This window comes from Magallana gigas, chromosome 8, assembly GCF_963853765.1.
Source record: "Magallana gigas chromosome 8, xbMagGiga1.1, whole genome shotgun sequence".
NCBI classification, from domain to species: Eukaryota; Metazoa; Mollusca; class Bivalvia; order Ostreida; family Ostreidae; genus Magallana; species Magallana gigas.
The window spans coordinates 17,692,300-17,719,782 of record NC_088860.1 but is presented as its reverse complement, the minus strand read 5'-3'; the positions used below and the strand labels follow the sequence as shown (position 1 = coordinate 17,719,782).

Genomic DNA, 27,483 nt, shown 5'->3' with positions numbered 1-27,483 from the left:
ATCAAAATAGTGTTTCAATTGCAAGGCATTCATGAACGACTTCAATTCTTTTCGATTGGAGCATCTCCTGAGTTTGTAGGTAAAATTTGGTCCAATATCTGAGATGTAATAAGGTCCTTGAAATTTTTCTGCTAATTTTGGCGAAAGTCCTACTAGCGTTTTGTTACTCTTGATTAAGACTTTATCAAAGTGCTTGAAATCAGGGATTTTGCATGTTTGTCAAATCTGTTTTTAAACTTTTCCTGACTTTTCTGGATATTCTTTGAAGCAATCTCATGGGCTGTTTTCAGGTTTTGAATTATTTCTTGAAGCTCAAATTTAGATGTTTTGGTTAGTTTGTTGTCTTTTGGGAGATTGTTGGCATCAAAAGGGAGATTCATTTCAGTTCCGAAAAGCATGCAGAAGGGTGAAAAACTTGTCGACTGAGTTGAAGGAGAATTTCGTAAAGCCATGAGAATTCCTGGTAATTTAGAAGGCCAGTTGTTTTGTTCTTTGTCAGCATATGCTCTAAGGCATTGGATCAAGGTACTGTTTGTCCGCTCAACTTGGCTGTTTGTTTGAGGGTGATAACTTGAAGTCAAGAAATGTTTGATGTCAAAAATGTCACAAAGATATGAAATGAGATTATTCGTGAATGACTTTCCTCTGTCTGAGACGAGAGACTTTGGACAACGATATCTTGTGATGATATTTTCAAATAGACATCTGCCTACTTCTGTGGCTTCCTGAGTCTTCATGGGAAAGGCTTCAACCCACTTGGAAAAAGATTCAACAATAAGAAGAACATATTGATAACCTTTGTTGGTTTTATGTAATTTCAGGAAATCCATATGCCAACGCTGAAATCGACCAACTACTGAAAGTGATGTTAAGGGAGGGGGTCGGGCATGGGTATCACGCTTGATTCTTTGACAGGTGTCGCACGAATGTATGTAATCATAGATTTCCTGGTGCATTTTGGGCCAGTGATATTTGGATTTCATAGCTGCCATGACTTTTTCGAATTCAAGATGAGCTCCTCCTCCACTGTTGTCATGGTAAGCTTTGAGGGCTTCAAGTCGAAGGTCTCGGGGCAAAGCAAGCTGCTGAATCCATTTATCTTCATATTGTTGATTGCATTTGACTCGTCTTTGGAACCGGTGATACAATATTCCGTTGCAAATTTCATAGAATTTGGATGTCTGGATGATCTTGTTCTGCAATTTTTCATCATCAGGGAGTGTTTCATTTGCCAAATAAGAATAGATATGTTTAAAATCAGGACAATTTTGTTGCAATTCTGAAAGCTTGGACATATGGGACACATCAGGGTTTTCAAAACAAATTTCAATTTCTGGCTCAATAGCACAAATATCAGGAGTGTCATTATAAAAGAAAGTGATTTGAGTAGGTTCACAGATGTCGGTGTCTTCTGGTTGTTCGGAAGCTATATCATCATTGATGTCATCAACTGTTGATTGGGTGACTGTGTTCTCTTCGAGTGGAAGGGATAGTTTGTTGTCAGCTGATATTAAGGAGGAAGCGCATGCTTCTTTGTGTTGTTCTGGAGAATCAGGGATGGGATATTCTCTCCTGCTTAATGCATCAGCTACCTCATTATGTTTTCCTGGTCTATGGATGATGTCAAACTGGTATCCTTGGATTTCCATTGCCCATCTTGCGAGTCGACCAGTAGCACGTTTTTGATCCATAACATACTTGAGAGCTTTGTGATCGGTGTGTATGGTAAATTTCTTATCGGAGAGATAGATGCGATAAGACCGAATTCCTTCTAACACTGCTAACATTTCTTGCTCTGAGGTTGACCATTTCCTTTCAGCATTTGTAAGACTTCTACCACCATAGGCAATGACATGTTCTTTTCCTTTATCATCTAATTGTCCCAAAACATAACCAATAGCAGTTGCTGAAGCATCACATGTTAGAATGAAGTTTTTATGCACATCAGGATAAGAAAGAATAGGAGATGAAAGTAAAGCTTGTTTGAGAGTCTCAAAAGAATTTTGACATTCCTCAGTCCAAATAAATTTTACGTCCTTGTGCAAAAGTCTGTTAAGAGGTGATGCAATCTTTGAATAATCTTTAACAAATTTTCTGTAGTAGTTGCACATTCTTAAAAATGACCTAACATTTTTCTGGGTTTTAGGTACTGGAAAAGTACTAACTGCATGTGTTTTCTCTGGGTCTGTTCGAATTCCATGTTTTGAAATGATATAACCTAAATACTTGAGCTCCTTTGCAGCAAAATCACACTTTGATGGCTTTAGCTTAAGATTTGCCCTACGCAATCTAGTAAAGATTTGTTCAAGATGAGTCAAATGATCCTCAAATGTTTTAGAGAAAACCAAAATATCGTCAAGATAAATCAAACATTGACGCCAAGTCAGTCCTCTAAGAACTTGAGTCATGACCATCTGAAAAGAGACTGGGGCATTCATTAGTCCAAAAGGCATACGTTTATATTCATATATACCATTCTGAGTGATGAAAGCAGCTTTGTGTCTAGAGTCAGGGTGCATACCAATTTGAAGAAAAGCACTATGAAGATCAAGACTTGAAAAGTACTGAGCATGACTTTGACCAATAGTATCAAAAACACATTCAAGTCGAGGGAGTGGAAAGGACATTGGCTTAGTAATTTTGTTGAGACGACGAAAATTAGTAACCAGACGAAATTCACCAGAAGATTTCTTAACAAGAAGACAAGGAGAATGCCATTCACTGTTAGATTCTTGAATAATGTCATTTTGCAGTAGGTCCTCTACTTGTCTGTTAATCTCTGCATGGTTTTTGGGTGTTGTTCTGTAAAATGGCATTTTGATAGGTTTTGCGTTATAGATAGTTTTAAATTCTCTGAATTTTAAAACTTTAATGTAACACACACACATATATATATATATATATATACATGTACATGTGTTCTTAAATTGGTAAAAGTATGAACATGACGTAGCTACATGTAGCTTTCTTTACGTTTTGTCGCCTCATTCTTACGACCAAACAAACATGGAAAAAAAATTCATAAAAAATTGCATTGTTTATAGTTTAAAAATGGAGCTCCATTACCTAAACCAGAGACATAAATAACAGAGATTGGCAACTCCGCCATTAGCGTGTTTTGATGTTAATAAATGTTACGGGACCAACCTTACTTTGAGATAATGATCTTAAACCAAAAGCATATTGTTTTCATGAAAAATATGCATAGGTTTTAGACATTTTGAAACAAAAAATTGAAAAATAAGATTAAGATATAGAAAATATATTGGCCAGCTATAAAACAGTGGCGAAATCTCGGACGACGGGTAGCCAACTGCCTCCTAAAACTTCTCTTTTTAATATTGTTTTGGTAATAGGTTTTATCTGTTATATATTTCAATATGATTGTTTATTAGAAAGATATACTGATGTAAACTGGGAATACTTTACCATAGGGATCGCAGGATTTCGATCAGTTGCCAATCTCTATTATTTATATCTCTGGCTATTGTTGGAAAAGATTGAAATATATCGTATGTACATGTGTTTACACATAGAAAACTCTTAAAGTTTTTGGAAATCACTGCATGGCCATTTAGCACATGCATGAGAAGAACATCATGACTTCATTATTCCTAATTATCTCCCTTGTAACGGGGTCTTGAAGAATCCTCTTAAAAAAAAGAAGAAGACCGATTTGCCCCAAGTTTGGTCAAACTATTAGGAAGGTGGTTCTGTAGAAAAAGACGAAAATTTGATAGATTTACGATATATATTACTCAGCAAAATCAAATTCCTTAATTGTTTATTGTTTTTGCAAAATATTATTTAGTGATGTGTATTTATATTTGAACTTTACTGTAAATCCCTGTATTTATTACCAGCTTTTTAAAAAACCAGATTAGCGAGAAACAATTTCGAAAGTAGAGAATTAAAAAAAAAAAATTAATCGATCTTGTAAAACGAAAGTAGAAAAAGATTGTTTATTTGTAATAAATATATCTTTAAAAGGCAAATTCTGTTAAGGTGTACATTTTTATAAATAAAAGGTATTATTAATCGATCAAGTGAGAAATACCTTATTGATTAGAATCTATTTTTAGCCCCGTTTTCAGAAAATAAACGCCAACGGATTTTCAGAAAATGCATGGGCTTATCGACAAATGCATGCGCATGAAAAAAAAACTTTGTATTAGTAGAAATGCGGCTATGGCGCGCGAAACGTGCGTTTTGAATACAAGGAAAGCATTATGCAGTTCAATTGGAATTAATGCAATACTTTTCACTGCGCTTCTCGTTTTGCAATATTTCCACGATATTAAGAAGGATGGTGACAATTTGATGCAATCTGTAACAAAACAATTTAGTGCACACGTAAGTGGTCAGTCGAATAATTATTACCCTGACATATCGGTGTCAAACGATACTATTTGTGTAGAGTGTGGATATTTAGGGAAAAACATTTCAGCTGAGGAGACCCTTTACAATCAAATATCGATTTCAAAAAATGGGTCACAGATCTGCTGTTTGGAAGATAGAAGCCTAGCAAGCCTCGCACGAAAGGTATATAGTCAGTGTATATACGAAATCGGAAGTAAAAGTACAACTGGTCATCCATTTCGTAGAAAATCTTTTTCAAGAAAGTTACGTAATATATTTTAAATTTTATTTTGGAAACTGCATTTTTTAAAAATAAAATAACATTATTATGAGTATTCGAAGTCAATAGTTTAAAAGTCTGCAATGCTTGAGAGTATGATTTAACATGTATTAAATAATTATTTTTAAAAAAAAATGAAATAATGATTTTATAATGTTCTTACAACTATAAACGTGTTATTTCAGGTTTTGAAAATAGGTGATAGTGAAAAACCAATCGACAAAGGTATAATTTAGCTGTAAATGTATAATTTATCAATGATTTACCAATGATGAATTCTTTACTTTTAGTTTAGCAATTACTTTGGTGCAATATTTTAAAATTACAAAAGCCCAAGTAATTTTCTAAAATGATAATATTGTAAAGTATTTACTTCTTTTATCAGATACTTTTTCTTGGTGGAGAGAAAGGCCAAATTCAGCACACTTGTATCTGAAAGATTTGTACCGGACTCAGTTGCACTGGACGGCTACCGAAGAAACTGGATCCGCCTTTTCAAAATTATCAATCGTAGATCAGAACAAACTTGTCATTAAAAAAACTGGACACTATTTTGTTTATGCCGCCGTCGTCTTTGATTTCAGAACCGTCATTAAAGTTCCACAGGTCTACTACAACATCACTAGCTTCCTACCAGTACTTCCTCATTTACAGCCCTTTGTTTTGATGGGTAAGTATGGCGGGTCTCCATTCTCAGAAAAGCGACATACGGGATATGTGTGGAATATCGAAGTTCTACAAGGGACATCGGATCTCAGTATCTGTCAATGACCATAGTTTTATAGATAACACCCCTTACGCGAACTTCTTCGGAATATTTAGGCTGTGAGAAGTTTGGAAACAAAACGGAAATCTAATATGTTTCCGATTTATGCGATTTTTTTCTCCACCAATTGCTTATATTTTATAGAAAAAAAGATTATAACAATCTAGAGAAATTGGTTATACTGTTTTGTAATCCATATTATTATTGAAATTTTGTGTGTTATTATAATAAAAGAAATTAAACTATGCATACAAAACATCTTTCACATGCCCTTCTATCACATATTTTTGTACATTGGGACATTGTTATATGCGATGATTTCAGAATTTATTATGAAAAAAATTTGTGCAAAATATGTAGAAATTTTACATAAGAAAATTCACATTACATTAACATTAATGTTCATTATTATTTAAACAATAAAATGCTTTCTTTGGTGTTTCGTGCGGGGTTGGAATGTGGCGACATTGCAGAAAAAATACATAACCTGTGTCTGCAGCGTGTCATGTAAATTTTTCTGCAATGATCGATACCTTCATAACGGGCACGAGTTATCAAAGAAAGCATTCTGTTGTTTGCATTTAAATCTTTCTTTTAAACAAATCAAAAATTACTGTTCATGGACACCAGGACTGAAATCTTCACACCCTGTTTAGCGATTAGTCGAAACCTAAGAAAAATCATAGACTGCACAAAATAATCATGATGATGTCGGCCTCAGATTTCAAAAAGAGACGATTTTTAGGTAACGTAAATTTTCTCAGATTTAAATAATACTTTTTAACGTCTTTAATTCTGTATTTTTTAAGGAAGGTGTGCCAGGACCAAGGCCCAAGGGCTGATATTGGTCGAGAGCTTATAAAGGGTATTGTTATATTCAGTAGTATATTCTCACTATATAACTCTATATAGACGAATAGTCAATAATTGTAATATTAGCTCGTCCGAAAAATATTGACCGGTCAATATTTTTTTGATATTGACCGGCTAGGAATAATATCTAGAGAACATTCCCTCTATTTCAAATAATCGCCTCTGATTAGTTGATTCGTAAACGATGACGTAAATAACTCTTCGCTGCTCTAAAACAAGGTGACGTCATAATAGACAGTCAAGTAAACAACGGGCGCGCAATGCGACGGTTTGCTATCATAACGGATATAAGGATTTGCGAATTACTGCGAAGTAAAATCAGGTAGAACATCTGTATATTCATTCTTTCGGTCGGCGGAATATCACCAGTGATCGTTTGATGCTGAGGATATTTTGGAAATGAACTTTGCACAGAACTGAATTCGTGAATTCTTTGTTGAGCCGAGAAAAATATGGCGATCTGTTTTCAATTAGGGCCTACTTTCTTAATTTTGGTTTGTTTCTTCATATAACAAAACAAATGTTGACTGTGTTTTCGGGCAACATTGATTATATTAGCCCCCTTGGGACGAAAATATTGCCCTCCGCTTCGCGTCGGGCAATATTTCGTCCCTCGGGGGCTAATATAATCAATGTTGCCCTCAACCCCAGTCAATATTTGTATACTGGTGTCCGATGGAAAAGGGGATGCATTATATTCATTTCTTAATAATAATTGATATTTATTACTTAATAATAATTGATAACGAACTTGACACACCTTCTTTAAAAATTAAGAATTAAAGACGTTAAGGTGGCTCTATACACCCACAGTTTATTCCAATTTTCAATAGAAAACCACAAAACATATACTTATCAAATACTAAAATGATGATAGGGATACTATAGGTATTTTTAAGGAATTTTTTTTAATGTTTTTTCGTGTTTTTGTAAAATAATTTTTAAAAAGACAATTAAAAAATTGAGAGAATTTTTTGGTCATGTGATGAATATTTCCTTCGGACACCCCAAAAAAAATATAACACTTATTAACATTTAAAAATGTTATTATTACATTTTTTTTAAATTATTTCCCCAAAACATACTTTTTCATAATTTCTTACTTTGTTGACAAATGATCTGGAAAAAGTGCTTGATGTTAGAAGAAAATGTATTTTAATAAATGTGACGTAAAAATTGAATCTAAAACCATTGCAAATAAACACAAAAAATATTTTAAATTTTAATTGGTATGGTATTCCTCAGGTAAGGGTTATCGTTCCTAAGTCCCAAGGGCCAAACATTTTGGGGACTTTTCATTTTTGAGTTGAAGAAAATTTCCTAAATATAATGTTGGAATGATAAATACATACATATTTCATTATAGGCCTGTATAAGTGAATATATTCGCTTTAATGCAAAACTAAGTCAAATAAATAAAGGGGAAAATTGACTTATGTGATTTATGTTTCCCAACCTGAGAGAAATTCAAAGCCACCCTCCCATCCCCTTAAGTTGGTAAGGAACATCTGTCAATGTGGATTAAAGTATACTATAATTGAAACCAGAATTTTCTTTCACAGAATTCAACCAAAAAATACGTTTTAGAAAATTTTGGAAAGTTTAAAATTTTATTGTTCTCCACGTGATTCGAACTCAAGACCTCAGTACAGGTTCGTAGTGAACCCACTAACCAACTGCGCTACGCTATAAGATCTGAGGGGAAAAACTATATTTTCATTCATTCTTTATTTCCTCCCTTAGGAGATTGTGGCATGAAATTTTACAAAGAACAATATACAAAAATCATTACACACACACACAAACAAGAAAAGAAAAACTATATTACCCTATTGCCACTTAGCATCGAAGAGAAAAAAAAATGACAAAGAAAACAAAAACAGAAACATATATACATGGGGATATCCTTTTGAGTATGACTTGATGTAAACTACAACTATAACAATGTGCACAGTGTAGAAAAGTATCTTGACTATTCTTGACTATTTACGTCGTGTTTTGAATAGAACACAGGTATCGGTTGTACCATGCTGCGGTGTCCCTCAAGAAGCGGAAGTTGAGGATGTGCGTAAATCAAAGTTAGCTGTAATGTTGGAGATAAGTCTCGACCCGAGCAAAAAGAGGTAGAGGTCACGTGTACAGAGACCACTGAGTTCAGCACTAAGAGAGATGTCGAAGTTTTCGATAACTGTATCCCACCAAGCTTCTCGAAATGCAGACGTCCCTGGACAAACGGTAGAGATGTGCTCAAAGACGTTGGTAAAATGGTTGCGGCACATAAGACAAATTTCCGGTGAAATTTCAGGAAGTGTCCATAATTTAACAATAAATTTACAGAGTTCTATTTCGAAAACATTGGATGGGATTTTCCATATAGCAGAAGGTGGTCTTCCTGCGTTTATCGTACTGAAAAGGTAAAAATCTGGGTCAGAAAACATCCGATGGCGTCTTGAGTCAATATGAGAGTTCGTTACTGCTTCTTTTACGGATTTTTTCCATAGAAGTTTCGGGGGAAAATAGCCAACTTGAAGATAAACTGTGAGGTATTGAAGGAGATTGTACTTAAGCATGAGAGCAATGATGTCGTGAATAAAGCCAAGTTGTTTGCGTTCGGGGGATTGTAGGTAGGAAAACAGTCGATGTAGAAATATCTGTTTGGTAAGGGTTTTAGTGTCTAGATCACATAATCGACCGAAAAAAAGAAGTTTTCTTTCATCAATTTCGGATGATATGGGAAGAAGTCCGAAGAGAGATTCACAAATGTCCGATCTCGTTGTTTTTGGAAGGCCCATAGCGTTTTTGCATATGAAATGTTGGAGCGTGCTGAGTGCTTGGAGATCTCGTTGCCGAAGGTCGCACCAGAGTTCGCATTTGTAGAGAATAGATGGAAGGACAACTTTTTTATACAGTCGGGATAAAGTGTCGGGATTAAGATGATCCCGTATTTTGATACCGAAATACGCTTGTCTCCCTTTTCTACATCCGTTTTCGATTTTTTCGGTATGGACCAGTTTAGATTGCAGGAGGATTCCTAGGTGATTGTATGATCCCGATAATTCGACAGATTCATTTCCAAGAAGCCATGAGAGATTCGACAGGTTTCGAATTGATGAAGAGGAGAATCTAAGAACGCTTGATTTATCTGCATTGAATTTGAATCTCCAATTTGTGGAGTACTTATAAGCGGTGGTAAGGATGTTTTGGATGGCTACAGGCGTCAGGGCGATGCAAGATATATCGTCTGCAAGCGTGGGGTTGGAGCTAGCGATGTTGTAGATTCCCGTATTTTAACATTGACTTTGAATTTCTTGGAGAAGGTCTTTGATGAACACAAGATAGAGAAAAGTTGAGAGTATGCCTGATGGCGAACTCCTTGTGAGACAGGGAACCAAACAGAGTTAGTGTAGTTCACCACGACAGAGCAAGATGTACCAGTATGGCAGTCGTCAATGAGAGTCCATAACCGTCCAGAAACTCCAAGACGATGAAGCTTGTACATTAGACCGTGCCTCCAGACAGTATCAAATGCTTTTTGAGTATCGAGGAATGCAACGTATACCGGGCTTCCGCGTTCAATGTTGTGGAAAATGGTTTCTTGAAGGTTAAAAGAGGCAGTGAGACAGCCGAGTTTGGGTTGAAATCCCTGTTGCTGGGCGTTAGGAAAGTCGGATGAGGATAGAACATGGGTTTTGATCCTGGTAAGTAAAATCTTTTCAAACAGTTTTAAAAGGCAAGGGAGTAAAGCTATCGGTCTATAGCTATCTGGGGATTTCCTTGGCTTATTACCTCCTTTGTGTATGGGGACAATAATGTCCCTTTTCCAAGAATCTGGGATCTGGCCAGATTTAATAATAGAGTTAAATAAATGAAGCAAACAGAGTTTTAGTTCTTAGCCACCATAAATGATGTGTTCGTTTTGGATGAAATCTTTTCCTGGAGCTTTTCTACGTTTCAGATCACGAATAAGTGTGGAGATTTCGTCCATGCTGATGTCACCTCCAGGAAAAAAAATTGTTTCGTTTCGGTTTTTAAGGATTTGTACAGGGTTTCAATAGATTGGTAAAACACAGGTTGAACGAGTCGTTGTCCTTAGGGTTGTAAACGTCTTTAAAATGATGTGCAAATGCGTTAGCAATATCACTAGGATCTGTAAATGTGTCATCACCGAGTTCTATTTCTGGATAAGAGCGAGAGCTTCGAGGTCGCTGGCGCTTGATCAACTTCCAGAAGAGTCGAACGTCGCATTCTGAAGCCTCGTCAATGTCCTGAAACGCTTTTGTCGTAAATTCGTCGTGTGCAGATTGGAGTCCATTCCGAAAATCCCTTTTAGCACGCTTGTAGTTTCTATACGATTCATGACACATGCCACGGGGCCGTCCTTCACTTATCCACATTCTGGTTTTTGACGTTCTAGGTCATGGAGATGCTTGACTTTCGGTGTCCATTCGGGTTTCAAGTATGGTCTATATTTGGAAGTTGGAATTGTTGTGGACGCAGCGTCATGTAACATATGATTTAGATCAGAACAAAAGTTTTCAATGTCATTAACACAATCAAGATGTCTATCTAATAACCAAGTAGACTCTCTAGAAACGTGCTCCTGGTATTGTTCAAGTTTACAAGATTCAGCTTTGTGCCATGCAGGTAAGCTCTTAAACGATTTATGTAAAATACGATTTTTAACATGAATATCAATATTAATTGCAACTGGGAGGTGATCTGATGTACAGATAAATGAACCTTCCTCATACACATGGTACGAATTAACGTGCTTACAAAGAGAACTACTACAAAATATAAAATCTAGAGTAGTCTGTGTTGAGGTAAATGTATAGCCTGAACCAGATGTACTAAAATCAGCACGAGGACGTCCTATATTGTTACGTGTGAGAAATCCCTTTAGCAATTTTGATTTGTACAAATTTGTATGCTGAAGGTCTTCTTCATAGGAGCTAGCATTGAAATCACCCCCAATTACTACATCACCAAGTAATGAGTAATGAGCTACAAGATCTTCCAAAAGGTTCAGTTCTGATGCATATGGCTGAATAGCACTATCAGAGGGAAGATAAACCCCAACAATGAACAAAGATCGGTCACATGACGTTTTGAGTTCTATTCCAATGATGCGAGTAGAATCTAAATCTGTTAACAAACATATAGACAATTCAAGCTCCTTTTTGTACATAATAGCAATGCCCCCTTTACCCAAATAGCGTGAGCACTGTATAGATGTATTGGTACCAGTAGGTTCTATACAAACATAACTAAGGTAGTCAGGGTGGACAGAGTCCAGATATGAAACGTTGTCACACTTAAGTTTGTGCTCAGATATTATAGCAATATCACATTTAACAAGATCAAGCATATTTGACAAACATAATGAAGAGGACATGATGCCTCTTACATTCCATGCGAGGATGCTGAGGTTATGAGACATATGTAAAACAATTGATAAGATACACAGAAAAAAGACACAAAAAATGTATCTTTAATCAACATCGCGGTTTTGAGGGTCCTGGTCTTCGTCGTCAGATTCGCCATCGTCCGAACGCGCAATTCTGTCCTGCCACTGTTTGTTGCTAAGCCAGGGTCTACAGGAAATCCCTTTAGGCCAGAAATTTTCGGACTCAATTGTAGACGCATCTTTCAGAGATGCATTGATTTTAGCGTTCCGTCGTGCACCTTCGCGTTTAGGTTTAAAGAGAACACACAATGGAACGGATATTCCTCTGTCCTTAAGGAAGTTTATCATACCGAGTTGTGTAGACCGCGGACTTATTCCGGAGATATAGAAACGTGCATTACGTCTGCGGGTAACGCCTTCAAATATGTCAGCGTCCTCTGTGGCACCTGTAGTATTGTTTGTAAGTGTGAAAGAAGCAGGCGCTTGCTTCAAGTCGGAAACTTGACTTTTTCTGGGAAAATAGAGTCGTTTCGGTTCAGAAGCGTTTTTAGGTCTGTCGTTGGAGATGTTGATTGTTTGCGACCTTGCAGCGCCGTTTGTTGATTTAAGAGTTACAGTGATTGGAGATGCTACATCCGCGTATGGCGTACGCGTGTCTCTAGCAACATTGTTGGCGTGAACAAGATCACTACGATCACTGCGGTCACCGGGTTCGGTATTCTTGTTGGTAGATTCTCGAGTACGGACTGCAGACGACAAGGAACGTGAGTCTGGGGTGGAATTATGTTGACCAGAGTGGTCTTCCATTGTTTTCTTGTCCGAGTGTGTGTGCTGATTTGTGGCATTTTTGCCTTTATTAACGACAGAGTCGTTTTTGTCGGAACGATTAGACGAGTACTTTGAATTCGGTCTGATCGTTTCACACCCCTGCCAATGTGTTCGAAATGTTTTCTTCATAGTTGCTAAGTAAGTAATAAATCCAGAGGTGCTCGAATGAAAGTTCACGATACTTCACCGAGATTTGTTCAGTTTCTGTGAAATTTCGAGCGGAAGTATAAGTGTTCGGATAATATTCTCAAAATACTTAAGTACTGGTCGTTTTTCATATCATATCCTACTTTGATTTATGTTAAAACGGGAAAAGCTTTCAAGATGTATGTCTTATTTCACCATCTAGCAGTTATTTATATTAAACGATAATATTCAGAACAGATTATCGCTCGTGTTCAACCACGTGTAGAGTGGTTGAAAATATGAACATTGGGTTGCTTAATAAAATCATAGCCATATTTGATGCTTGTGGTGTGCAATACCATGTTTTAAAAAAATAATGGGTGTCTGTTTTGCATTAAAACTTAGTATATCGAGCCATTTTCAAGAAACATTCTGCATAAAATGGTAAAGTCTGTTTCACTATTGATGTTATTACTAGGTCAGGCGCGGATCGAAAATTAATCCTCAGGAGGGATCTCTTTTAAGCATGTTAGTTGTTGCAACAGCAGACAAAAACTAATTTTTGTATAGTCACATTTATTTCTAGAACACATTTAATTCACAAATTAATGAAGATAAAGTTTAAAATCAATAAACCTCTAGATTTTATATTTGACTACAAGAACCTAGATACTGTGAAATAGACTTTATACACGAGGTACGATTTTTACTGCGAAACTGAAAGGGTCAAATAAAACCACGTGGTCTAAAATTTGAATGACAATAACATTCGAAGGGGTGTTTCAGACGGGGAAGGTTTGTCATTGGCGTTTATCGGCAGACGCATAACAGTACAGTCAGCACTATTTGAATAGGTACTGTTAGCATGTTCGTTCAGGTGTGAAGTCCCGTTAAGTTCCACCTCGGTTGGCGTAAGGGCCTTCTGCGGGGAAACAGCTGAAGCATACGATTTTTGTGCTTTTGTGTTTGAAATTTGTTTTTGTAAATTAACACATACTTTGGATAATCTTGATAGTTCGTCACTCATTTTTTTGTTTACAGCTTGGTACTCAATAAAGTCGAGACCGTCGAGTTTCTTTAACTGAGCTTTGGTGTTTTTGCGAGCAGTCTCGCATACTGTTGCGTATGAAACAAAGTCGGATTGCAACTTGTTGGTTGTATTCGAAAGGGTTACATTTTCTGCTTTCAGAGCATTGACTGACTTTTTAAGAGACTCTATAGTCTTAACATAGCTAGATTGTGCTTTTTCAAGTTCGGTAACTCTCTGCATTAACGCTTGAGTAAGCGAACGAAGTTCGATAACCGATTGAATCGGAAACTCATTATTATCATTATAATTATTATGATCTGGTTTTGATTTATCAAACACATCCGACACATGCGAACTATCGCCATTGCAGAACAAATAAAGAGCAAAACAGTCTCTTGCGTATCTAGTGGATTTTGGGCAACTTTTCGTTATTTTTTTCTGGTCATAAGTTTACCCGTTGGGCACCCCTGAATAGTTTTTGCTTTCACAAGTAGTGCATATCTATATTCTTTAATAAGCTGTTCGTTGTTCGATGTGATTTCGAGAAGTTTTTGCACATATAACTCACTAGGAAGATTTTGAAGTGCATGATCAAACGAAGCGTAAACATTTGTGCTATTTGTGTTTGTAAATTCGAGTGTAGAGTGAGCGTCACTCACACCACTACATAAGCCGTTGGTGACAGCTTGTACAAAGTCTGTATTTTGAGGATAATACTCAGAGCGACAATTAATATGAGCTTGATTTTCTAACAGTGCACAACTAAACTGTGGGTCTTGACTACTTACAGGCACGAGACTGGTTCCACAGTTCATTTTTTCACAGATTTCACTCTCAGGCGGAATAACGGCGTCCTCACTGGGCGACGCCATTTTTTTTTTAAATTTTTTTGCGTACTGCGTCATCAAAAAGTGGTGTATAGATCCACCTTAAAAGGCATCATTTTAATCACCATTGCAAAGTTTTATTTTACATTAAAATTTTGATTGAGGAAGTTCCCACACGGGGATGTATAAATAATGTCATCTTCCTGGGATAATTACCACGGTAAATAGCATTGATTTGAAAATTAATTACTTTATTTATAGATTTTTTTATGTTTAGGACAAAAAAAACCCATGACAAACTATATATTGAACAATATGATAAGGAAAATGATTGAGAACTAAATTTTTCCCGAACTTAACTTTAAACAGAATTCACAACGTAAATGATATAAAAGAATTTATAAGGGTATTTTTAAGGGTTTTCCGCCATTTGTATAATGCGCGTTTTCTGTCGTGTATATTGATAATATATGTCCGTATTTTGATCACATTTTGATGTACAAACTTATCCAAATCACCTTAAAATGTGATGACATCCATAAGACAAAACATAATTTTCGGCAATTTAGCTGAATTGCTCTCATGCGCAGGTCTAGAATTTTTTTTCGGGAGGGGGGCTGAGAGATATTGTTTGCCGGGGTTTTGGGGGATGGGTGGGGTTTCGATGCCTACTGTCATTAACTTTACTTTGAAAATTCTATCAAATTGAATTTTTCAGAAAGGGGGGGGGGTCGGAACCTCCTGACTTTCTAGATTCGCGCATTTTACTCGCTCCTCTATATCAGTATTGTTGTAAAAACCCCAAAACACTCCCATACGCCCACTGTCCATGGATATTTGTATTATGTTTATATTTTCAACCACGTGTAGAGTGGTTGAACACGAACGATAACTCTGTTCTGAATATCATCGTTTAATCTAAATAACTGTTAGATGGTGAAATAAGACATGCATCTTAATAGATTTCCGTGTTTTAACATAAAACAAAGTATAATATGATATAAAAAAAACTACCAGTTCTTACATATTTTGAGAATATTATCAAAACACTTACACTTCCGCTCGAAATTTCACAGGTACCGAACAAATCTCGGTGAAGTCTCGTGAACTTTCATTCGAGCACCTCTGGATTTATTGCATACTTAGCAACGGAAAAGAAAACATTCCGGACACATTTGCAGGGGTGATGTAATTGATTAATTAATCTTATAAAGAGGCAATCTGGTTAGAATCAGACAACCACGTGAATATCGATTTAATTAACACTCTCACGTAGAGATTTTGATAAATTTCCAATAAATTGTTCAAGTCTGCACCAAGTTATTGTATACGTCATTTTGAAGTTTTTTAACGAAAACAAACATAGTCACATGTCAAGTAAGTTCCATTAAAATTGATTAAAGGGGAAAAATCAAGATGTTTTCATTGACACGTCATCTATTTTTTCCCGGAGAACGAAAATGGGAAAAACGAAAACGAAAACAATGGATGTCTGCACTAAACGCCGTAGTCATATATTTTCGATTCACATAAATTCATATTTTAAAATTCATATCCAAATAAAACAGCTCATTGATATTTTTTTCAACTATTCACGTAGTTTTATTACTGTTTTTTTTTTCATTTGGCTGACACAATACACTGATTTTTTTCCAGTTTTGTCAGTTGTCCAATATTAGGATTAATCCGGAACCGAAGACGGAATAGTATAAAAAAATACAATTTATTTTGAATTAGATTAAGCTATTTTCTTTAATATTTAATCAATGAAAAAACAGACAAATTATCAAAACATTAAGTTTCGTTTTTAACCAACGACTCATCTACACTTCGTGACTCCCATTAGATCCGCACACGCCCCTACTGGGATCTTCGTGAAAATTCCGTAATGATTTCTTCCTTGATTGATTAAGAGCTTCCTTGATAATGGCTTTTCAATTTCAGCTGACACAATTAACCAAATTTAATCTTAAAATGTAATTTATATCTTTTTTTAATTGGTAAAAGTAACAACTATACTAGCTTTATGGGAAAAAATTGAATCATTTATCATAAAAAAGTACATTGTTAAAGTTTTGACATCAATGCATGGTCATTTAGCACGTCATGAGAAGATTTTAAAACCTGTAGACCATCATATTTTCATTGATCTTAATTATCTCCCTTGTAATGGGGTCTTGATAAATCCTCTTCAACAAACGGGTGATTTACGCCAAGTTTGGCGGAAATTATGAAGGTGATTCTTGAGAAAACGATCATGAAAATATGACAAGTTTTTGATACATTAATCGGGAAAATCTTATCAAGTTAATTGTTTTTGTAAAGTAATTATATAATATTTAGTGAGTTTTTTTTTTAATTTTTTTAACTTTACTTAAATCTCTGCAAAACTAGATTATCGAAAAACAATATCGAAAGCAGAACATCAATATCAAAAAAAAGTAAACCTTTGAAAACGAAAGTAGGCGATGATTGTTAATTGTGTTTAAAAAATAAACAGCTAATAAAACCAATCATCGTTTGATAATTTCAATAATACCTAATTGATTAGTCTATTTTTAGCCACTGCATTGTGTAGGCATGTAAAGTACTTTGTATTTTAGTAGAAATGCGGCTATGGCGCGCGAAACATGCTTTTTGAATACGAGGCGAGCATTATGCAGTTCAATTGGAATTAATGCAATGCTTTTCACTGCGCTTCTCGTTTTGCAATATTTCTACGACATTAGGAAGGATGATGGCAATGCAACAGAAGAATTAGGTGCACACGCCAATGGTCAGCTGGCAAAGAATTATTTCTCTGACTTTATATCGGTGTCGGATAATACTCTCTGTGTAGAGTGTGGATATTTAGGGGAAAACATTTCAGCTGAAGAAACCCTGTACAATCAAATATTGATTTCAAAAAATGGGTCACGGATGTGCTGTTTGGAAGATGGAAGCCTAGCAAGCCTCGCACGAAAGGTAGGCACATATGAAATCGAAAGTAAAATTAACTGGTGTATAAAACTTAACTTTTGTAGAAAGTTTTGTCAAGAATTTTGTCAAGAAATTTATGTTCTGTATAACATTTATATATTTCATTTTAGAAACTGCATTTTTTAAAAATCGGATAGCAAAGTTGGGGTGGATTTATTTTGAGTATAAACTATTCGAAGTCAGTATTTGTAGTTGATGTTTAAAAGTCTTCGAAGTTTGAAAGCATGATATCAACATTTATTTAGTAATTATTTAATTTTTCAAACAATGAAATATCATTTAATGATTTGATTATTTTCTAAAACTTTTTTTTTTATTTCTAAGTGTTATTTTTCAGGTTTTGAAAATAGGTGATAGTGAAAAACCGATCGACAAAGGTATATTTTAGCTGTACGAATTTACATGTATTTAAGGAATAAGGAATCATTCTTTGAGTATTATGAGGTGATAATTTTGGTCCGTGCGTGATCAATGCAATAAAGCCTGAAGGGCTTTATGATAGATTTGATCACGCCCCGACCGAAATTATCACCTCATAATATTCAAAGAATGATTCCTTGTTACTTATAGTTTTATAGTTTTAAGCCATCGTACGATTAAATATTTAATTATAAGTAAGCAAACCCCGCTGGCGCCTCCATTTGGCGTTATTTGAAGTTAAAACCATTTTAACAAGAGCTTGCAATTGGACTTTGGATAGTTGTGTCAAACAGCAATGTGACGTAGGCCTGTCTATTTATTTGTAGGCCACTCAGCCATTGCTCCTTGAAATCAACAAGATTTGTCTAGCTGTTGTGCTAAGACGACACAATTGGTGCACATTTCGCTTGAAACCGCGTCAATTTTAACTTATTCTGACGCAGGAAATAGATAGCTACGTCCAACCAAAATTCCAAGGTCTTGTTAAAATGGTTCTATGGATTTTATAGTACAGAATCGATACGTAGTGTTATCACAGGCAAAGACACTGGAAAATGTAAATATATCTCGTTAAAATACATGTACTAACCATATATGACTGCGGTGAAATGATAATTTATTTCGACACATTCAATATTAGTAACAGGGAAATGGGCCTACTTTAGCAACACTTTAGTATAGTATTTACTGCATGTTGGGTCAAAACAGTATACATGTATCATACCAACTACATTTCAGGTTTTATGAATGAAAATCTGCCCTTAGGCTTAATCAATGATATTTGATTCTTTACAACCTTTAATATGAAGCAGTCACTTTGGCACAATAGTTTGAAATTGTACCATTACAAAACCCAATGTTTTTCTAAAGTTTTTAACCAAAATAATTGTAAAGCATTTCTTTTATCAGATTCTTTTTCTTGGTGGAGAGAGAGGCCAAATTCAGCACACTTGTATCTGAAAAATTTGTACCGGACTCAGTTGCACTGGACGGCTACCGAAGAAACTGGATCCGCCTTTTCAAAAATACCAATCGTAGATCAGAACAAACTTGTCATTGAAAAAACTGGACACTATTTTGTTTATGCCGCCGTCGTCTTTGATTTCAGAACCGTCACTAAAGTTCCACAGGTCTACTACAACATCACTGGCTTCCTACCCGTAATTTCTCGTTTCACATTTGTTTTGATGGGTAAGTATGGCGGGTCTCCATTCTCGGAAAAGCGACATACGGGCTATCTGTGTGGAATATCGGAGTTCTACAAGGGACATCAGATCTCAGTATCTGTCAATGATCATAGTTTTATAGATAACACCCCTTACGCGAATTTCTTCGGAATATTTAAGCTGTGAAAAGTTTGGAAACTCAACGGAAATCTAACATGTTTGCGATTTATTCGATTGTTTTCTCTACCAATTTCTTATATTATATATATTAAAAAATATTTAAACCATCTAGAGAAATTGGTTATAGTGTTTTGTAATCATATTCATACTGAAATTTTGTGTGTTATGATAATAAAAAAAATTACACTATGCATACAAAACATTTTTCACGTGCACTACTATCACATATTTTTTTGTACACTGGGACATTGTTATATGCGCTGATTTCAGAATTTATTAAGAAAAGATTTTGTGCAAAATATGTAGAAATTTTACATAAGAAAATTCACATTACAACAACATAAACGTTAATTATTATTTAAACAATAAAATACTTTCTTTGGTGATTTATGTGGGGTTGGAACGTGGCGACATTGCAGAAAAAATACATAACCTGCGTCAGCGTGTTATGTAAAATTTTCTGCAATGATCGCTACCTTCATAACGGGCACGAGTTCTCAAAGAAAGCATTTTGTTGTTTGTATTTAAATCTTTCTTTTAAATAAATCAAAAAATACTGTTCATGTACATCAGGACTGAAATCTTCACGCTGTGTTTAACAATTAGTCGAAACCTATGTTCAGCGACCTAAGAAAAATCAGCGACCGCACGAAAAAATCATGATGATGTCGGCCTCAAATTCTAAAAGGAGACGATTTGGATGTTTCTTTTAGCTAACGTCAATTTTCAGATTTAAATAATACATTTTAACGTCTTTAATTCTGTATTTTATAAAGAAGGTGTGTCAAGACCAAGGCCCAAGGGCTGATATTGGTCGAGGGCTTATAAAGGGTGTCCGATGGAAAAGGGGATGCATTATATTTATTACTTAATAATAATTGATATTTATAACTTAATAGTAATTGATAACTAACTTGACACACCTTCTTTAAAAATACAGAATTAAAGACGTTAAAAGGCATCATTTTAATCACTTGCAAAGTTTTATTTTAAATTAAAATTTTGAATAAGGAAGTACCCACACGGGGATGTATAAATAATGTCATCTTCCTGGGATAATTACCACGGTATCTAATTAGCATTGATTTGAAAATTAATTACTTTATTTATAGATTTTGTTTATCTTTAGGACAACAAAATCATAACCTATATATTGAACAATATAATAAGGAAAATCATTGAGAACTAAATTTTTCCCGAACTTAACTTTAAACAGACTTCACAACGTAAATGATGTAAAGAATTTATAAGGGTGTTTTAAGGGTTTTCCGCCATTTGTATAATGCGCGTTTCCTGTTGTGTATATTGATAATATATGTGCGTATTATCCAAATCACCTTAAAATGTGATGATATCCATAAGACAAAACATAATTCTCGGCAATTTAGCTGTATAGTTGTAATGCGTACGTCTAAAAAAAATTTCGGGAGGGGGGCTGAGAGATATTGTTTGCCGGTGGTTGGGGGATGGGTGGGGTTTCGATACCTACTGCCATTAACTTTACCTTGAAAATTCTACAAAATTGAATTTTTCAGAAAGGGTGGTGGGGTCGGAACCTCCTGACTTTCTAGAATAGATTCGCGCATTTTACTCGCTCATCTATATCAGTATTGTTGTAAAACCCCAAAACAGCCCCATACGCCCACTGCCTATGGGCCATCTGTAATTAGCTGAACTTTATTTTATTTCATTCAAACTATTAATATGACGGTTCTTGAGGAAGTACGTATGTACGCTAACAATTGTTATAAAAAGTCGTAGGTATGAATTAAATATATAGAAATAGGTACAAGGTGAAAAAATTGACTTGAAAATTTAATGTACTTGATTTCATGCTCCAGGTCAGTTATCTGTGTTTTCAATTGATCACAGATGCTTGAGGACAAGACCGACCGGCACCCCCCCCCCCTTCCATCTCCCTTCCCAAGCATCTTGCTTATTTTTTTTTGAATTATCCTTATATACATTCATTGCAGAAAACTACATAAAACAAACATTTTAAAAAAAATTCATATCCCCCTATAAATAAATCATATCCCCTAGAGAGAGAGAGAGAGAGAGAGAGAGAGAGAGAGAGAGAGAGAGAGAGAGGATGTAATTTTTTTAAATGAAATTTTGTGCAATTAATGTATACATTTAATTATAAGAGAAAAAATGAGTTAAGTCCCGGGTGTCTAAATACATGTACTTTGAGGTGAGAGATGGAGGGGGGGGGGAGAATCTGTGTATATGTCAACTATGCGTGTATAGAATATTGAAGGACTCTTAACTCGGAATTTTTTTGCAAAAGACAACAAACATTTTATTGCACATGAGCTCTCTCTGTAAAAAAAGCATCGAGAGTATTTCATATGTAATGATATGATTTATCACATCTCAACAAGCATAAGAGAATATTTACATCTACCGAGTATTACTAGGGCCCCGCTCTGCAGGCGCCCTGTAATGATCAGTCTGCCCATCCGTCCGTTGTCCGTCCGGGTAAAAGTGCCTTTGGGTAAAGGGTGTGCAGTGACCTTGAATTTTGTTTCTAGGTCGAAGCTGAAGGTCATAGCAGAATTATGTGAAAAATCCTTGTCTGGAGCATATCTTCTCTCCCCTTAGTCAAATCTGGCTCAAACTTTACTCACAGAGTGTCTATGATCACAGGATGTGCAGTGATGTTGAATAAAGTTTATAGGCCAAGGGTCAAGATATTTGATCATGCAAAAATTCTTTCTTTCAGAGCATATATTTACTCTCTACTTAACCCTATTTGGATCAGACTTCACATAAAACGTGCTTCTAAGTAAGGTTTTGCAGTGACCTTGAACCAAGTTTCAAGGTCAAATGTGAAGATAATAGCAGAATTATATGAAAAATCCTTGTCCGGAGCATGTTTTCTCTCCTTTTGGTCCAAGCTAGCTGATACCTCACTTACAGAGTGCCTACAATTAAAGGATAAGCAGTTACCTTAAATGATGTTTGTAGATCAAGTGTCCAGGTCGTATTGGATCACACAAAATTCTTTTTTCAGACCATATATATACTCTCCACTTAGCCCTATTCGGCTCTTACTTCACATTAACAGAGCTGTTGGTTTAGTGGTGTCCAGTGACTTTATAATTTGAACAAAGTCAATGTGAAGGTCAAAGTTGATCTTTTTATAATCAGTTTTAGACCGTAGATTTTTTCCCATTTGCTAAATCTTGCCCCGGTTAAAGAAAAATGCCTGTTTTTAAGGGGTAATGAGATTGAATTTAAAGTTTTAAGCCAGTTGGAAAATGTCCATGTTATAGGTCAAGGTCAAGGAAAAATTCTCTGAAATGCTTTTCATCCTATTGTCCATTATTTAAGCGGGGCCCTTTGAGATGGTCACCATCTCAATTTTGTCCAGTTCCCTCTATTTCCTACGGAAACTAATAGATAAATTCATAGCTCTATAGAAACAGCTAGACTGAAATCTAAACGCGGCCTGTTTATCGATTGGTCGAAGAAATCTACAGCGTCAGAAACAGACAGAACTGAAATCGACACGCCCTGATTATCAATTGATCGAAACCTACAGCAACCTAAGAAAAATCAAAGACTGCTAAAAATAATCATGATAATGTCAGATTTAAAGTCTCGCTGGAGACGATTTGGCTGTTTCTTTTAGCTAACGTACATGTGCTTATGTACATTAACAGTAGTAAGTAAATTTTACTTTCTTTTTATGATCAATTTATTAATAAGTTAAAAGAAAGATGTTAATTAATATTAACAGTAAAATGCTTTCTTTGATGATTCATTCGGGTTTAGAAGGCAGTGATCATTGCAAAAAAAATATACTATGTAAATTGTTTCTGCAATGTCGCCACCTTCATATCCCGCATGAATCATCAAAGAAAGCATTTTATTGTTTAAACAACTGCTGTCCTTCAAATCATTAAAGGATTTAAAATACCCGCAACTCTAATACAAAAAATGTCGATTTCTGAAATATGATGAGAAAGTACATGTATATAGCAAAACATTATGTTTCTTTTCTTGTTGCTTGATTAGTAGAATTAAGATTTTTCTGAGGATCACAAGACTAAGGTTGTTTAGCATCATCCGAACATATAAACTGTGTAAACAAAATCATGATACGAGCCTTTATTTTAACATTACTACTTGCAATTCATTATATGGACTTTATATGGACCTCAGATGAAAAAAAGAAGATAAATTTAAAATTGGTTCTCTACTTATCATTCCTGGATTGTTCTTTCTTGTTGGTGAAAGCGTTTCTGCTTATATTAAATAGACCAAGAATTTTATAATGTTTATGCCAATAATTTGTAGCTCCGGTGGTCTCAAAAACACGGCTCTGGAGTTTGCATGATCATCCACTGGGAAATGCATGTATCTAGATCCGCGCAAGCATGACTCAAAGGGATGTTTTAATGACATCTGAAGGCCAAAAAGTTGACCATTGGTTCAGTCAGTCTACCAATGGATGATGCCATCTTGGGAGGGATTTTCTTATCGAAATTCCTCAAATAATTTCTGTTGGATCGCATGATCGTGATGAGAACGGAGACAGATGGAAAAAACTGGTATATAAGGCCCCAGTGACCAGGGGTCATCTCATAGAGTCAGTTGATATTTCGGATTTTACAGATAATGTAAGTATTGCCATGAGGAATGGTAACCTACATTCTAACCTTGTTTATATTTTTATCTTGTCTTTGCAATAACAGCTACACTTAAAATGATCCAATACAATAAGATGCCACTTTTTCATTAGTAATGCCGTATTCAACAAAACGATTTGGACTCGTAAAAAATGGTTTCAATTAGTAATTTGTCAACTTTATGGGTGTAAGATAGAAAAAGAATTTGAGTATGACGTTTAATAATCCAACGGACAATGAATTTTATTTCATTGAAATTATATGACACTGTGCATTGTGCATAAAAACTTGTTCCTTATTGTGAAAAATCTTTAGAATAGCGTAAACCACGTTTTCGTCTTCCAACCAGCTGACGTCTATAAAGTCAAGAAAATTTCTTCGATAACTTCAAGAGAGTGCATATCAATTATTGGAGTGTTCTTCAGGTAGCAATCACGTTTAACATAGTTAAAGATAAGACGGAACTCGTCGATCAAAGGAAAATTACTTTCCTACTTGTCCTGTGTGTTAATTTGTTTTACTTTTGTTTTAGCAACACATAAACCATAAACCATAAACATTCCGAAAAAATAAAGTTGAATTACTAGTAGTCGAACTGAAATATGTATAGTTCGTTAAACATGTTAAATGGTGAATGCCTCTACTCAAAACAAGCTTAAGCCTGTCTAGTTTTGATATGTCTTGCAAGAAAAGGAAGCTAAAACTATTTGTTATTTTGCAAAACGGTAGAATGAGGGTTGTAGTCTTGCTACTTCTTTGCATTGCCACTGGTAGTCAAGCCAGTTTCTTGGACGATTTGAAAAATGCTTTTCATAACATTGGAACTTCTCTGACGACCACAATCAATGCTGTTGGAGACCAGGCTAAAGTTGTGGGCCAGAACCTTCTGACAACAGCTTCGGAGCAAGGAAAACAATTTGCTTCCCAGGCCTTACAGAGTGAGCAATGTGCAATCAACAATAACAGCACATAGCTTTCCTTCACTTCCATGGGTGTCGGTTTTGAAACATGGTGATTTGCTTCGATGGGCGTTTAATGCTGATTTATAGCAGTCTTTCTATAAAACTTGCAGCAGAATATACACACCTTGCTTAAAGAAAATAAATACATGTTACATAATTTTATGGTACAGGGTTTGGTATAATGAGCAAACAACATATCCCAATGCTTTCATGCTTTTCTTGTAGCATAATGAAGGTTGCATTCTTGGTGTTGCTCTGCTTGACCGCTGGCAGTCAGGCCAGTTTCTTAGACGATTTGAAAAGTGCTTTCAGTAATATCGGAAGCTCTTTGACAACTACATTCCATGCTGTTGGGGATCAGGCTAAAGTTGTAGGACAAAACCTTCTTTCCACAGCCAAAGAACAGGGTTCACAGCTTGCTTCCCAGGCTCTTCAAAGTGAGAATTGCAAAACATGTGTTATCCCGCTCGTTGTAGTGCATGCATCAGAACCTTATGTTATATTGGTGTTTTAAAAATATAATCAAAAAAACAAAGTTTTTTTTATTAGTATTAATTTTCGAATTAAAGTTTTACATTGCATACATGTTCACATGAAGATTTGAATTTCGATATATAAGCATATAAAGATAACCCAAAATTAAAAAGTGAAAATAATATGTACATTTCGTATTGACCAAAAGGTTTGTTGATGGGAACCATGAATGCTCTCAGCTCCCAGGGAACCACAGACACCGCCACCGGAACCAAGAGATCTCTGAGGTAAGACGTCTCAACTGTGTTACTATAAATCGGCAACTTATTTCCGGTTTTCTTTATTAATCACAAATGCGTATATATGTAATATATATATAAAGATCTGTCTTGAAACAGCAATTCAATCCGTTTGGAAATAAAAAGACTGTCAACATGTGAGTTTAAAAATTAATTAAATGTGATATTTTTCACGATATTTTGAGTCATTGGTTTATTACTTTCGCCTTTGGCAGTGATCTCCTCCAGGAGGTGAAACCTTTGACTGATGCCGCCAAGAGCATCGTCGAGCAGAAGATGGACAACATGAACGGAGTGTACGCAGAGGCCCTCACCCAGCTCAAGGCTCTCTCCTCTCAGCTCACCACCATGCCAGCCTCTGAGCTCATCCAGAAAGTTGACCAGATCGTAGGTCAGTACCAGTTTAGAAGGATGTCGTTGCTAAGTTGATCCAAGAAATCTAATGTTCATTGAATAGCCATATCTTAAATCGTCTTGTATTAACAGAATCATTGGCACCGAATTTACATTGCAGTCATTTTCATTTGATCCACGAACATTTATGCCAACGAATATAAATGAAACCACATTAATGGTGATAGCCATTAGGTTGCTTAGAATGGCATTCTTTTATAATCTTTGGAACAGACTAAGTTATGGTGGGTTTTTTCTCACAACAGCTGCCCACCACACCGTTTCTAACAATCTCCAAAATGAGCTTGTGACAGATCTCACCTCCCTTTTCGGAAAGGTCTTGTCTTACCACCCAGGAACCAAGAGAAGCACCTTCACTGACGCCCTCAGTTCCCTCGGATCCGGTCTCGCCAACTTCTTCCAGCCTCATATTCAAGCTGTCCAACAGGTACATTCAGTAGATTCTACAAAGCTTAGGAAAATCTTCTCCATAAAGTTTGTCTTCTTAGCTAGAGAATCGTTGGTGGTGCCATAATTGCATTATCTCCAGTTAATTCAGGTTTTTAATAACACATTGTAGTTGGTGAGCGGAGTTGGAGAGTCTCTGAAGCAAACATCCAGCGCTTTCCAGACCAGCCTGAGCACTGGAGCCCATGGTGCCGCCATCACTGATTCCACCTCTCAACTCGCCCAGCACGGACAGAACGCCCTCAGTGCCCTCAAGGACGCCGTCTCTGATATCCTCCGTACGTAAAGCTCTTAAAACCTTTATTCTGTCGCTGTTTTGTCTGATAGTTATACAAAATATGTTCCAAATCTGCGATTCGTCAAATAAAGTTTGACATTTCCATACAATGAATAACTCCAAATGTGGTGTAAAAGGTACTAGTATTTTCAAAACATAATGTTGACGTAAAATTTTTCAGTGCATCTATGTGGATACATGGATACATCGGGCTTTTTGTGTACATGTATTGGGTATTAGTCGATTCTTATCTACATATAGCTTAAGTTTATCATATCATTGTTATATTTGTCAGCCAAATATTTTTTTTATGTTTTAACAGAGCAAACTCTGACCAACATGCAGCCACACATCGTTAACATTCTCCAGCACGGAGCCTCAGCTCTTACAGAGACCCTCTCCCACAACCCAGCCACCTCATCCGAGACAGCTGCCAACCCACAGTAAAACATCTGAAATAGAAACCATTATATTGTATAAATTGTTATAAAACCTCCTACAAAAACAATAAACGGGTTTTGTGTCACCACATTTGTGTGTCTTCTTTAAAAATAAGAAAATTTTAGTTAATTTTTGGTTGCGAAATCATAATATCTGTGATGAAATTTATATTGAGCATTTTGTTAAAGAAAAAGGGTCAAACTCACTACATCTATTATCATAATGATATTTTTTTTCCTGTATACATGTTTATAATCACAGAAACTTTACGGAAGTTAATTTCGTCCCAAA

At 35.6% G+C, this 27,483-nt stretch overlaps 1 protein-coding gene and 1 long non-coding RNA gene across 3 annotated transcripts; both read left to right on the top strand.

The window, feature by feature from the left end:
- The first annotated feature begins 4,170 nt into the window (after positions 1 to 4,170).
- On the top strand, positions 4,171 to 5,661 carry LOC136270571 (uncharacterized). The gene is made up of 3 exons (XR_010708366.1): positions 4,171 to 4,542; positions 4,825 to 4,864; positions 5,025 to 5,661. It is a non-coding gene; the product is annotated as an uncharacterized lncRNA (long non-coding RNA).
- An 18,064-nt stretch (positions 5,662 to 23,725) lies between these two features.
- On the top strand, positions 23,726 to 27,282 carry LOC105319517 (uncharacterized). Of its 2 annotated transcripts, XM_011417091.4 has the most exons (7): positions 23,726 to 23,869; positions 25,066 to 25,277; positions 25,523 to 25,601; positions 25,829 to 26,004; positions 26,273 to 26,454; positions 26,587 to 26,752; positions 27,074 to 27,282. In XM_011417091.4, the coding sequence occupies exons 2-7, from the start codon at positions 25,070 to 25,072 to the stop codon at positions 27,196 to 27,198; spliced, it is 936 nt and encodes a 311-aa protein (XP_011415393.3). In that variant the 5' UTR covers positions 23,726 to 23,869; positions 25,066 to 25,069; the 3' UTR covers positions 27,199 to 27,282. The 2 variants fall into 2 exon arrangements, with proteins under 2 accessions (XP_011415393.3, XP_065926417.1); XM_066070345.1 differs by lacking the exons at positions 23,726 to 23,869; positions 25,066 to 25,277 and adding an exon at positions 24,594 to 24,816.
- Positions 27,283 to 27,483: the final 201 nt, after the last annotated feature.

Excerpts from the sequence above, each read along its gene's own strand:
- LOC105319517 (XM_011417091.4), top strand. The coding sequence starts at position 25,070 with ATGAAGGTTGCATTCTTGGTGTTGCTCTGCTTGACCGCTGGCAGTCAG. Across the intron at positions 25,602-25,828 it reads GGAACCAAGAGATCTCTGAG|TGATCTCCTCCAGGAGGTGA; the intron begins GTAAGACGTCTC and ends CGCCTTTGGCAG. Across the intron at positions 26,753-27,073 it reads CGCCGTCTCTGATATCCTCC|AGCAAACTCTGACCAACATG; the intron begins GTACGTAAAGCT and ends ATGTTTTAACAG.